Here is a 12,843-nt window from a genome sequence, read left to right as displayed (position 1 = left end):
AGGGACTGGGAGACTAGTCAGGATCGAGGGAAAGATGAACGGAGSAAAGTACAGAGAGATCCTTGATGAATACCTGCTCCAGAGCGCTCAGGACCTCAGACTAGGGTGAAGGTTCACCTTCCAACAGGACAACGACCCTAAACACACAGCCAAGACAATGCAGGAGTGGCTTCGGGACAAGTCTGAATGTCCTTGAGAGGCCCAGGCAGAGCCCGGCCTTGAACCCGATCGAACATCTCTGGAGAGAACTGAAAATAGCTGTGCAGCGACGCTCCCCATCCAACCTGACAGAGCTTGAGAGGATCTGCAGAGAAGAATGAGAGAAACTCCCCAAATACAGGTGTGCCAAGCTTGTAGCGTCATACCCAAGAAGACTTGAGGCTGTAAATCGCTGCCAAAGGTGCTTCAACAAAGTACTGAKTAAAGGGTCTGAATACTTATGTAAATGTTTTGTATTTATTTATAAATTTGYRCAAATTTTGAAAACCCTTCTTTTGCTTTGTCATTATGGGGTATTGCTTGTAGATTGATCAGGAATAAAACAATGTAAATCAATTTTAGAATAAGGTTGTAACGTAACAAAATAAGGAAAGTCAAGGGGTCTTAATACATTCCGAATGTACAAACAATGCAAAAACAAATGTGTGTTTTTGTGTGTGTCCTTATAGTCCCCGCCGTTCCATGAGTTGTTTTTTAATCCGTTTTTTACAGGTAATTTTACTGTTTGCTTGAGTAATTGGAGAATCTCTATGCAATTATGGCTCTGTATAAAACTGCGTTGCCGTGAATTCGTTTTGGGCTTGGGAAGAGACCCCTGGTGGCATGTCTTGTGGGGTTTGTATGGATGTTTGAGCTGMATTTTATTTGATTATGCAGACAATCTGAAATTTGTCACAGTAATATTTCTCATACCTAGAAGAGAAGCAGTTAATCTCTTGTTTAACCCTCAACCAGGAAAGACTGGCATGCATACTGTTGATGTTAGTTCTGTATGTGCAGTTAAGGGCAAGGTGTGCTGCTCTGTTTTAAGCCAGCTGCAGCTTTGCTAGGTCTTTCTTCACTGCACTTGACCATATTACAGGACAATAATCAAGACGGGACAAGACCAGAACAACTACTACAGTTGGTTTGTGTAAGAAAATGCATAACATCTTTTTATAACAGTCTTCACAACAACTTTGTCAGTATGACTTGACCATGATAATTGACCATCCAATGTTATACCTAGGAGTTTAGCTTCTTCAACTTGCTCAATGGTCCCACCCTTTAAGTACAACTCCAGTTGGTTTAGGTCTTCGAGCACTGGTATTCAAAGTCAGGGTCGGGGAAACTGCATTTTACATACATTTATTGGGTAAATGTATTTATTGGTTTCTTTTCATTTTGATAAGAGATGAAATTGTAATGAATTGAAGGGTATTTGTTGATGTAAAAATAGCATTGTATTTGGCAAAACACAATCCTTGCCATCATTTTACTAAGAACAGGCAGAAAACTGATTGGGGGGCTGTTAGAGCCAGCAAAGGGTGCTTTACTATTTTTTAGGCAGTGGAATTACTTTAGCTTCCTTCCACACCTGTGGACACATACACAGTCTTGTATAACTAACCTTGTGGGACACACAATTCAGTCCCATTCAAAATCCTATTTTCCCTTACCCTAACCCTAACCTTAACCCCAAAACCTCATCCTAAACCTAAATGTGTCTCCTAACCCTAAAACTAACCCTAGCTAAATCTAATTATAAACCTAACACTAATTCGAGCCTTAACCTACTAGAAATAGCATTTGACCTTGTGGGGACTAACAAAATGTCCCCAGTTGGTCAATTTGTTTCTGGTTTACTATACTTGTGGGGTATTCTGGTCCCCACAAGTATAGTTAAACACACACACACACACTCCTTTATGCTTTGGTTAAAAATATAGAAAATAGCGGTGGCAATAAAGTCTGCTACCATTCTCAATAGTTTCCCATCAAGGTTGTCTATACCTGGTGGCTTATCATTATTGATAACAATAGTTTTTCCACCTCTCCCACACTAACTTGACCAAATTCAAAACAGCAATCCTTCTCTTTCCTTATTAGATAGGTTGTTCAAAAATACTGTGATGGTTCAATGTTGTCATTTCACTACGGAGTTTTACTAGTGAAATAGTCATTGAATTGACTGGCAATATCGAAAGGTTTTGTTATAAATGAACCATCAACTTCAATGAACAATGAAGATGAATTGGGTTTTCCACCCATGATATTATTTAAGGTACATCAAAGTTTTCTCCATTGTGTTTTATGTCATTTATCTGTGTTTGGTAATATAATGTATTCTTCKTTTTGTTAAGTTTAGTCACATTTCTCAATTTACAGTATGTCAACCAATCAGCTGAGCAGCCCGGCGTGTTTGCCACCTCTTTTGCATAATTTCCTTGAACCATACAATTTTGCAATTCATCATCAATCCAGGGGGCTACAACAGTTCGCACAGTCAGTTACTTAACATGTGCATGCTTATAAACAATTGGCATTAATACTTTTACAAATACTTGCAGTGCTGCATTTGGATTCACTTCCTCACACACATCAGACCAACATACATTGTCTTCAACAAACAAATCCTGAGGAAACATTTTGTATTATCTCTTATAAATTACTTTAGGCCCAACATTTGGCACTTTGTATTTCCTTGTTATTGCCACAATGTTAGGGTCACTACATCCGGGAATGGAAACTGATATTGCTTTGGAGCATAGCTCTGCAGCATTAGTGAAGATATGATCAATACAAGTGGATGTTCAACAGTCACTACAAAGATACAGACCTCCTTCCGAACTGAGTTGCAGGAGAAAAAGACAACCACTCAGGGATTTCACCATGAGGCCAATGGTGATTTTTAAATAGTTAATGGTTGTGATAGGAGAAAACTGAGGATGGAACATCAATATTATAGTTACTACAAAACACTAACCTTAATGACAAGAGTGAAAAGGAAGCCTGTACAGAATTTTTTTAAATACCCCAAAAGACACATCCTGTTGGCAACAGGGCAATAAGTAATACTGTAAAAAATGTGGCAAAGGAATTAACTTTTTGTCCTAAATACAAACTGTTATATTTGGGGCAAATCCAGCACAACACATCACTGTGTACCACTCTCCATAATTTAAAGCATGGTGGTGGCTGCATCATGTTATGGGTATGCTTGCCATCGGCAAGAACTGGGGAGTTTTTCAGGATGACCAGAAACTGAATGTAGCTAAGCACAGGCAAAATCCTAGAGGAAAACCTGGTTTAGTCAGATTTCCAACAGACACAGAGACAAATTCACCTTTCAGTAGGACAATAACCCTAAAACACACAGCCAAATCTACACTAGAGTTGCTTACCAAGATGACATTGAATGTTCCTGAGTGGCCTAATTACAGTTTTTACTTAAATCTATTTGAAAATCTATGGCAAGACTTAAATGGCTGTGTAGCGATGATCAACAACCAACTTGATAGAGCTTGAAGGMTTGTACAAATAATAATGGGCAAATATTGCACAATCCAGGTGTGCAAATCTCTTAAGAGACTCATCCAAAAATAAATAATTGCTGCCAAAGGTGTTTCTATAGTTTGTAAAATCAATAAAAATGTTCCTTTCACTTTGACTTTAGAGTATTTTGTGTAGATTGTTGACAAAAAAGACAATCAATTTTAACCCCACTTTGTAACGCAACAAAATGTGGAAAAAGTCTAGGGGAGTAAATACTTTAACTACGGCTAACCGCATCACAGGATTCAAATTCAAAAGGTAGCTAGTAACCACATTTTTGGGGGGACTTTCAAAACGTTCAATACAACAAACCGAGCTCTCCCTCGTGTCATACCGGATGTGAATGCACTAACCTTTTTAAATGCACTAACCTTTTTAAATGTACTAACCTTGACTTGTCTTACTCTGGAAGGCTTTGTCTTTACTGTGAATGAATGCATGACATTCTGAGAATAATGTTACCAAAGAAATCAGTTTGCCAATTTAACTTTGGGAAAGCACTGATATATATTTTCACATAATATATTATTATTTTAATCACTTTATAATGATTTTGTAGCAACTCACTTGTATTCACTTGGGGCTCTGATGAGACACATTGCTTTGGGAATATTATGAAGCTTTTAATTGTCTGTTAGTAAAAAGTATTTCTCAGTGGCCACAAGTTACCAAAGAGCCCTTGCTTAGACATTAAGGACACCACAAAATGCAGGCCTTCAGCAAGATGCCTATTCCTGTCTTCCCTTTCACAGAGACAATTAACCCAAACAGTATAAAGTAACCACAGGTGGACATTCAAAACACTCCCGGAAGTGGGATGCATCTAAAATTATTTATAGTCCCCCACCCACCCCACAGTGGGTATCTATCACTCCTCCATTATCTCAGTCTAACACTTGAGCAAGAGGCCGTCAAGTGACATATGGAGACACACTGTGACAGACACGTACATGAGGGAGAAACACATACACACTGATGAACAACACACAGATATGCACACTCAATGACAGATACACACACACACACTAATGGAGAAACACCAGCTCACACACATACACTGACCTCAGAGAGCCTCAGGCCCGTTTCCCCACCGATGCCAGAGAAGTCAGCACTGTCCTGGAAGACCTCGCTGATCCCCAGGCCTGGCAGGACCTTCTGCAGGGAGTATGACTGCTCCAGTATAAATCTAGGCAGCTGCACCTCCAGCCTTCTGCAATGCACCAGAAGTGACATCATAATCATTAGGAATGGGTCATATGGCCAATGGTTGAGTGTTTGAAGTTCTAAAAAAGCAAATGAGTAAATTATTATAATATATACTCCAGCATTTGCTCTATCAGCATTGGCTCTATTCTCCAGCATTTTGGATTTGAGATCAAATGTTTTATATGAGGCGACTGACACCTTTTATTTGAGGGTATTTTCATGCCCCCAAAACATGTTAACTCRCACCATTACCAATAACGGGAGGTTAGCATTTTTGTTGGGGTATGATATTTATGCCTTCCTTTTTCATCAACTCCAATTCGGCTGGCGGCACAGAATATTCTCATCCTAGTCCATTGTTGATTCATACTACAGTTTACTAAATAGCATAAACTACAGTAACAACCCATTTGGCTTCAACGAGTATAGGCCTTTACGCATTGCACTTCTCAAATAAAAAATACTATAAGCTCCCGTAAATTGTATTGTATGTATGAGGCACGTTCTCAATAAGCAAAATATAGCCTAGGCCTACCGTTGATATGGCGTTATAGGACTGAAATAATCTGAATAGCCTATGCTTGAAGGAGCACTCCTCTGGTAACCGGACAAGAGGCACTCTGGAAATGGTGACAGATACAAGCCAAATGGAGTATGCATGAGTAGAACATTTAGAAACCTTTTATGGATAGGCTACTTAGCTAATGCATGGCCAGGATAAGAAAGACACCAGATGCTTTGGTGTTGAACCAACTTTCGTTATAGTAGGGTAAGGGTGGCCTACTACGGCTTGTTTTTTCMCACATTTTGTTACGTTACAGCATTATTCTAAAATTGATTAAATAAAAATCTCTAATCTACACACAATATCCCATAATGACAAAGCGMAAATAGGTTTTTCGAAATGTTTGCAAATGTATAAAAAAACAATAAACAGAAATACCTTATTTACATAATAATTTCAGACCCTTTTCTATGAACTCGAAATTGAGCTCAGGTGCATCCTGTTTCCATTGATCATCCTTGAGTAGTTTCTACAACTTGATTGAAGTCCACCTGTGGTAAATTCAATTGATTGGACATTGATTTGTAAAGGCACATACCTGTCTATATAAGGTCACACAGTTGACAGTGCATGTCAGAGCAAAAACCAAGCCACGAGATCGAAGGAATTGTTCTGAGCTCTGAGACAGGATTGTGTTGAGGCACAGATCTGGGGAAGGGTACCAAAAAATGTCTGCAGCATTGAAAGTCCCCAAGAACACAGTGACCTCCATTATTCTTAAATAAAAGAAGTTTGAGCTGGCCGACCCGGCCAAACTGTGTAATCGGTGGGGAGAAGGGCCTTGGTCATGGAGGTGACCAAGAACCTGATGGTCACTCTGACAGACGTCCAGAGTTCCGCAGTGGAAATGATAGAACTTTCCAGAAGGACAACCATCTCTGCTGCACTCCACCAATCAGGCCTTTATGGTAGAGTGGCCAGACGGRAGCCACTCCTCAGTAAAAGACACATGACAGTTTGTCAAAAGGCACCTAAAGGACTTTAARACCATGAGATACAAGATTCTCTGGTCTGATGAAACCAATATTGAACTCTATGGCCTGAATGCCAAGCATTATTTCTGGAGGAAACCTGGCACCATGCCTATGGTGAAGCTATGCGGTGGCCTCATCATGCTGTGGGGATTTTTTTCAGCGGCAGGGACTGGGAGACTAGTCAGAATCAAGGGAAAGATGAACAGTGCAATGTACAGAGAGATCCTTGATGAAAACCTGCTCTAGAGCCCTCAGGACCTCCGACTGGGGCAAAGGTTCACCTTCCAACAGGACAACGACCCAAAGCACACAGCCAAGACAACATAGAAGTGGCTTCGGGACAAGTCTCTGAATGTCCTTGACTGGCCCAGCCAGTGCCCGGACTTGAACCCGATTGAACATCTCTGGAGAGACCTGAAAATAGCTGTGCAGTGTCGCTCCCCATCCAACCTGACAGAGCTTTAGGATCTGCAGTGAAGAATTGGAGAAACTCCCCAAATACCAGTGTGCCAAGCTTCATACCGAAGAAGACTCGAGGCTGTAATCTCTGCCAAAGGTGCTTCAACAAAGTTGTCACGTTCCTGACCTATTGTTCCTTTTCCTTTTATTTATTTAGTTGGTCAGGGCGTGAGTTGGGGTGGGTTGTCTTTGTGTGTTTTGTTTAGTCTATGGGTGTTGTATGTGTATGGGGTAGAGAAGAGTGAGGTTGTCTAGTTATGTCTATGGCTGCCTAGATTGGGTCTCAATCAGAGACAGCTGTCATCCATTGTCTCTGATTGGGAGCCATATTTAAGGCAGCCATAGGCAGTAGGCTTTTGTGGGTAGTTGTCTATGTCTAGTCTATGTTGCATGTTTGCACTTAGTCATTTATAGCTTCACGTTCGTCGTTTTGTTTTTCGTTTGTTCTTCTTCAAAATAAAGAGAAGATGTATTTTGCACACGCTGCGCCTTGGTCCACTCCTCCCATTGACGATCGTGACAGAACTTACCCACCAACCATGGATCAAGCAGCGTGAGCGGAACCAACAACAGCGGCAAAGTAACCAGGACTCGTGGACATGGGAGGATGTATTGGACGGCAAGGGTTGCTACACATGGGAGGAGATCCGAGCTGGAAGAGATCGCCTCCCATGGGAACAGCTGAAGGCGATAGGGAGAGCAGAGGCAACGGAGAGAGGACGCGGAGTTATGAGGGTACCGACTAGCAAGGAAGCCTGTGAGTAAACCCCAAAAAATTTCTTGGGGGGGGGGGCTTAGAGGGAGAGTGGGCGAAGTCAGGTAGGAAACCTGTCAGGTAGGAAGTCAGGTAGGAAATCTGGTGTCTCCTGTACGTGTGCACAGCCCGGTGCGGTACATACCAGCTCCTCGTATCGGCCGGGCCAGATTGAGCATTGAGCCAAGTGCCATGAAGCCGCTTCTACACATCTGGCCACCAGTGCGTCTCCTCCGGGCCGGCTTACATGGCACCAGCCTTACGCATGGTGTCCCGGTTCGCCTACATAGCCCGGTGCGGGTTATTCCACCTCCCGCACTGGTCGCGGGCGACGGGGAGCATACAACAGGTAAGGTTGGGCAGGCTCAGTTGCTCAAGGGAGCCAGTACGCCTGCACGGTCCGGTATTTCCGGCGCACCTCCCCGCTCCAGACCAGTACCTACACCACGCACCAGGCTTCCAGTGCGTCTCCAGAGCCCTGTTCTCCTCCACGCACTAGCCTGTGGTGCGTGTCTCCAGTCCAGTACCACCAGTGCCTCCAGTCCCGGCACCACGCACTAAGCCTCCTGTGCGTCTCCAGAGTCCTGTACGCACTGTTTCTTCTCCCCGTACTCGCCCTGATGTGCGTGCCCTCAGCCGGTAACACCAGTGCGTACCACGCACCAGGCCTATAGTACGCCTTGAGAGTCAGTGTGCCTGTTGTTGTTCCCACACTAGCCTGAAGGTGCGTGTCCTTAGCCCGGTACCTCCGTTCCGGTACCACGCACCAGGCCTACAGTGCGTCTCAGCCGCCAGAGTCTGCCGTCTGCCCAGCGGCGCCTGAACTGCCCGTCTGCCCACGGCGCCTGAACTGTCTGTCTGCCCAACGCCGTCTGAACTGTCCGTCTGCCAAGCGCCGCATGAACTGCCGTCTGTATTGAGCCTTCAAAGCCGCCCGTCGTACTGGAGCCTTCAAAGCCGCCGCGTCTGCCATGAGCCTGCAAAGCCGCCCGTCTGCCATGAGCCTACAGAGCCGTCCGCCAGAGCAGGAGCCGCTAGAGCCTTCCGCCAGACAGGACCGCCAGAGCCTTCCGCCAGACAGGAGCAGCCAAAGCCTTCCGCCAGACAGGATCAGCCAGAGCCTTCCGCCAGACAGGATCAGCCAGAGCCGTCAGCGAGCCAGGACCAGCCAGAGCCGTCAGCGAGCCATGACCAGCCAGACCGTCAGCGAGCAATGACCAGCCAGAGCCGTCAGCGAGCCATGACCAGCCAGAGCCGTCAGCGAGCCATGACCAGCCTGAGCCGTCAGCCAGCCATGACCAGCCAGAGCCGTCATCCAGCCATGACCAGCCAGAGCCGTCATCCAGCCATGACCAGCCAGAAGCCGTCATCCAGCCATGACCAGCCAAGCCGTCATCCGCATGACCACCGAGCCGTCATCCAGCCATGACAGCCAGAGCCGTCATCCAGCCATGACCAGCCAGAGCCGTCATCCAGCCAGAGCCGTCATCCAGCCATAACCAGCCAGAGCCGTCATCCAGCATTAAGCCATCATCCGCCAGGATCAGCCAGAGCCAGCCAGCCAGGATCCGCCAGAGCCAGCCAGCCAGGATCCGCCAGAGCCAGCCAGCCAGGATCCGCCAGAGCCAGCCAGCCAGGATCCGCCAGTCATTCTGGTGTTGCCCTCATCCTGGTGCTGCCCCTTATCCTGGTGCTGCCCCTTATCCTGGTGGCTGCCCCTTAATCCTGGTGCCTGCCGCCCTCAGTCCGGTGCTGCCCCTTCAGTCCGGTGCTGCCCCTCAGTCCGGTGCTGCCCCTTAATCCAGTGGGGTTTATTTGGAGGGTGGCCATTTGGAGGAGGCTACTAAAGCGGGTAGTGACTATGGTGGGGTGGGGACCACGACCAGCGCCAGAGCCGCCACCGTGGACAGACGCCCACCCAGACCCTCCCCAAGACTTTATGCTGGTGCGCCCCGGAGTTCGCACCTTAAGGGGGGGGTTATGTCACGTTCCTGACCTATTGTTCCTTTTCCTTTTATTTATTTATTTAGTTGGTCAGGGCGTGAGTTGGGGTGGGTTGTCTTTGTGTGTTTTGTTTAGTCTATGGGTGTTGTATGTGTATGGGTTAGAAGATTGAGGTTGTCTAGTTATGTCTATGGCTGCCTAGATTGGGTCTCAATCAGAGACAGCTGTCATTCATTGTCTCTGATTGGGAGCCATATTTAAGGCAGCCATAGGCAGTAGGCTTTTGTGGGTAGTTGTCTATGTCTAGTCTATGTTGCATGTTTGCACTTAGTCATTTATAGCTTCACGTTCGTCGTTTTGTTTTTCGTTTGTTCTTCTTCAAAATAAAGAGAAGATGTATTTTGCACACGCTGCGCCTTGGTCCACTCTCTCTAAAGAAGACGATCGTGACAAAAGTACTGAGTAAAGGGTCTGAATAGTTATGTAAATGTGATATTTCAGGGGGGGGTTTTATCTGTTTTTGCTTCATCATTATGGGGTATTGTGTGTAGATAGAGGACAAAAAAACAATTTCATCCATTTTAGAATAAGGCTGTAAAGTAACAAAATGTGGAAAAAGTTTAAATACTTTCCGAATGCACTGTATAGCCTACATGGAGGGGTTTTTACGCACATCCAAAATAATAACAGGAGCTGGCTAAATAGCTGTTTTGCTGCTGACAATCTACATATTTTATTAAAGCTTTTTAAAGATGAATTTTAAAGCGGTCTCACATATTGATAGCTTGACTACTTGGTGAATGCATTGGGCATAACAACAAAAAACATATTTTTTTCTGTTTCTAAATACGAGGTTTACGGGCACAAAGAGCACATCTTTCTTGTTCCATGTGCATATGGGCACTGTGTATCACAGCTGGATAGGCTGAACTTCTGTAGTCAGAATCCATGGCATAACTAACCACGTTGCCGCTAAGACCAGCTTTCGGTTGGTCTTAAACATCTCCACCAGCGCATACTGAAATTGGTGCTTTGGGTCACGTTTTTAAGGACACACCTCAGATATTGCCACCCCTCCCACATCAGCGCGCTCATATAAGACAGGTAAATTACCAATCCTGGCACTAGGGTTTGAGAACTAGTGTGTCTTTGAAAATTGCGCTGACTTAACACCAGACGAAAATAGAGCTCTACCAAAGTTAGGAAGAATTGTGGTCCAAATTGGAAGTTAGGTACTATATTTATTGAAAATTATATGAATCCTAGAAATTAAAATGGCAAAATTGGGTGCAATTAATTAGCTTAATTTCTCAGATCAAATTATATTTCAACTAAATAATGTTTCAGGAATGCTAATCTTATTTGTTTTTAACTACAGAAACGATTTCAGCACAATCTGATGCATTTTTAGGTTGAACGACCCATGAACTACATATAAGCAACCCATTCCATTGTTGTAGTCCAATCCAACCTACGTCCTCTTGAGTTGTTTGAGCCAGCCTTGGAAGCGTTCTCCTGTGATCTCCTCGTCGATGGAGGTGTAGTCCACGTCCTCGTCGGGCAGAAGCACCAGCATGGCGGCACCGCCCGTCATGGGCAGCTTCAGGACACCCAGTTTGAGAGAGCGGTCGTACGCCAGGTGGTACTTGTCGGAGCGGAACATCATGGGGACCATGGCAATTTTGTACTTGTTCACGTAGAAGCGCTCGTCCTGGGTGAAGCTGGTATTGAACGTGAGGGCAAACTGGCCTGGTGAGAGAAACAGAAAAGGGAATCAAATAGAAAAGAGACATGTTGCTGTCACAACTGAAATACATGTTGATGTCACAATACCCAACCTCACTTACACACGAACAAGGCTGGGAGCAGCACAGCATCACCCACAAAGCAGTGCTAATAGAGCATTTGTAGATGTTAGGTGCCTTGTTCAATGCAACAACGGCAGTGAATGGCACCTGGAAAGATATGTTTATAAACAGACTGTGCTTACAATAATCTCATTCCCAGACACTTCTGCCCTTTGCGCTTCAGCCTGGGGGCATGGTTATGTTTACAAAAGGTCATAAAATAAGGTGTAAAATACTGTATAATATAATAATAATAACAATAACATTTGCCATTTAGCAAAGCAACTTTTTTGCGTATGGGTGTTCCAGGTAATTGAACCCATTATCCTGGAGTTGCAAGCACCATGTTCTACTGAACCCCTGTGCCTACTCCTCACCTTGAAAGAAGACGGCAGTGATTAGCATCATCTGGGTCTGGGGGTCGATGGCGCTGACCACCTCCTTCACCTGCTCCCTGGTGTAGGTGGAGAAAAACTGGTTGATGGTGTCCTTGGCAGCCCCGTCGCTGTAGTCCAGCCCCTGGACATTTCCTCCATACTTGGTCTGCACAACGTCTCGGTAGGTCGAGTCCACTTTGAACTGCTGGCGGGGAAGGATGCCGATACCCTGGTTCACAAACCCACTCTGGGCCATGCTATCCCGGACACTCTGGAACAGTTCTGGCATAGAAAACAATTGAAAATGTACATTTGTATTTTTTTATTTTTTATTCTGACAAACACAAACAAACAGAAAAATGATTGGAACAATACAGGGTCAGCCGCAGAGCAATGTAACTTTTTTGAGGTGAAGTCCCTTGCTCAAGGGCACAACGGCAAAATAATCTGATACCAGGAACTCTTCGGTTACTGGTTCGTTTCCTCCTCTAGCCTGGGATTTGAACCCACCATCACCCTCCCACTTACTGGTCTGCGTCTCTATTCTCTAGGGCTAAATACCTGGGATCCTTAGGTGGTCGAGAGCATTCAGACTCAGGCCCTGAAGGAGTTGCTCGCGTGTAGAGCCGTCGGCGCCACTCATCAATGCAGCTAAACCCAGAGATACGGTGAATGGGGAGAGAAGGACGTTGTCATCAGTGGTGCTAGCAATGGCACGGTACAGCCGGGCGGCGAAGTCAGCATTTCTGGTGCTCAGGTCCTGGATTTCCACAGCGCTGGGCTCCTGTGCCAGGAGGGGCATGGCGAGGAGTGGGATGCACGCCAGGAGGGGGAGGAGTCTGGACGTCATGGTTCTTCTTCCGCTTTTCTCAGCTCGCAATGGAAACAAAAGATATATGTTTAAAGCAAAGTGTCCTCAGAAAGTTAAGTTCAACACTAACACATGAACATTTAATTTGTCTAGCGTTTAAGGTATAGTACACTCCAAAATCAAAGGTTGCCTGACATTTTCATACAAAACAAATGGTCTAAAATCGAGCTGAGAAATATTTGACAAATTTTGGTTTTGGGGTACACTATCTTTTTAATATTTATATAATTATGTACAATATGTAACAGGCTATTAAAATTACAATATTTTATTAGGAAAGTAAAGTACCTACATATTACAAATAATACATTT

General features: G+C 44.8%; 1 protein-coding gene across 2 annotated transcripts in view; it reads right to left on the bottom strand.

The window, feature by feature from the left end:
- Positions 1-12,843, bottom strand: part of serpina10a (serpin peptidase inhibitor, clade A (alpha-1 antiproteinase, antitrypsin), member 10a) — a 42,608-nt gene that overhangs the window by 2,073 nt on the left and 27,692 nt on the right. For both annotated transcript variants that reach the window (XM_023973831.2, XM_023973832.2), the window contains exons 2-5: positions 12,222-12,533; positions 11,661-11,942; positions 10,912-11,185; positions 4,597-4,744 (exon numbers count right to left, since the gene is read on the bottom strand). In XM_023973831.2, coding sequence (XP_023829599.2) covers positions 4,597-4,744; positions 10,912-11,185; positions 11,661-11,942; positions 12,222-12,533 — 1,016 coding nt within the window. The remainder of the gene's footprint in view (positions 1-4,596; positions 4,745-10,911; positions 11,186-11,660; positions 11,943-12,221; positions 12,534-12,843) is intronic.

Source organism: Salvelinus sp. IW2-2015, linkage group LG28 (genome assembly GCF_002910315.2).
Source record: "Salvelinus sp. IW2-2015 linkage group LG28, ASM291031v2, whole genome shotgun sequence".
Classification (NCBI taxonomy): domain Eukaryota; kingdom Metazoa; phylum Chordata; class Actinopteri; order Salmoniformes; family Salmonidae; genus Salvelinus; species Salvelinus sp. IW2-2015.
Note: the sequence above shows the minus strand (reverse complement) of the source record. Positions and strands in the feature narration are given on the sequence as shown.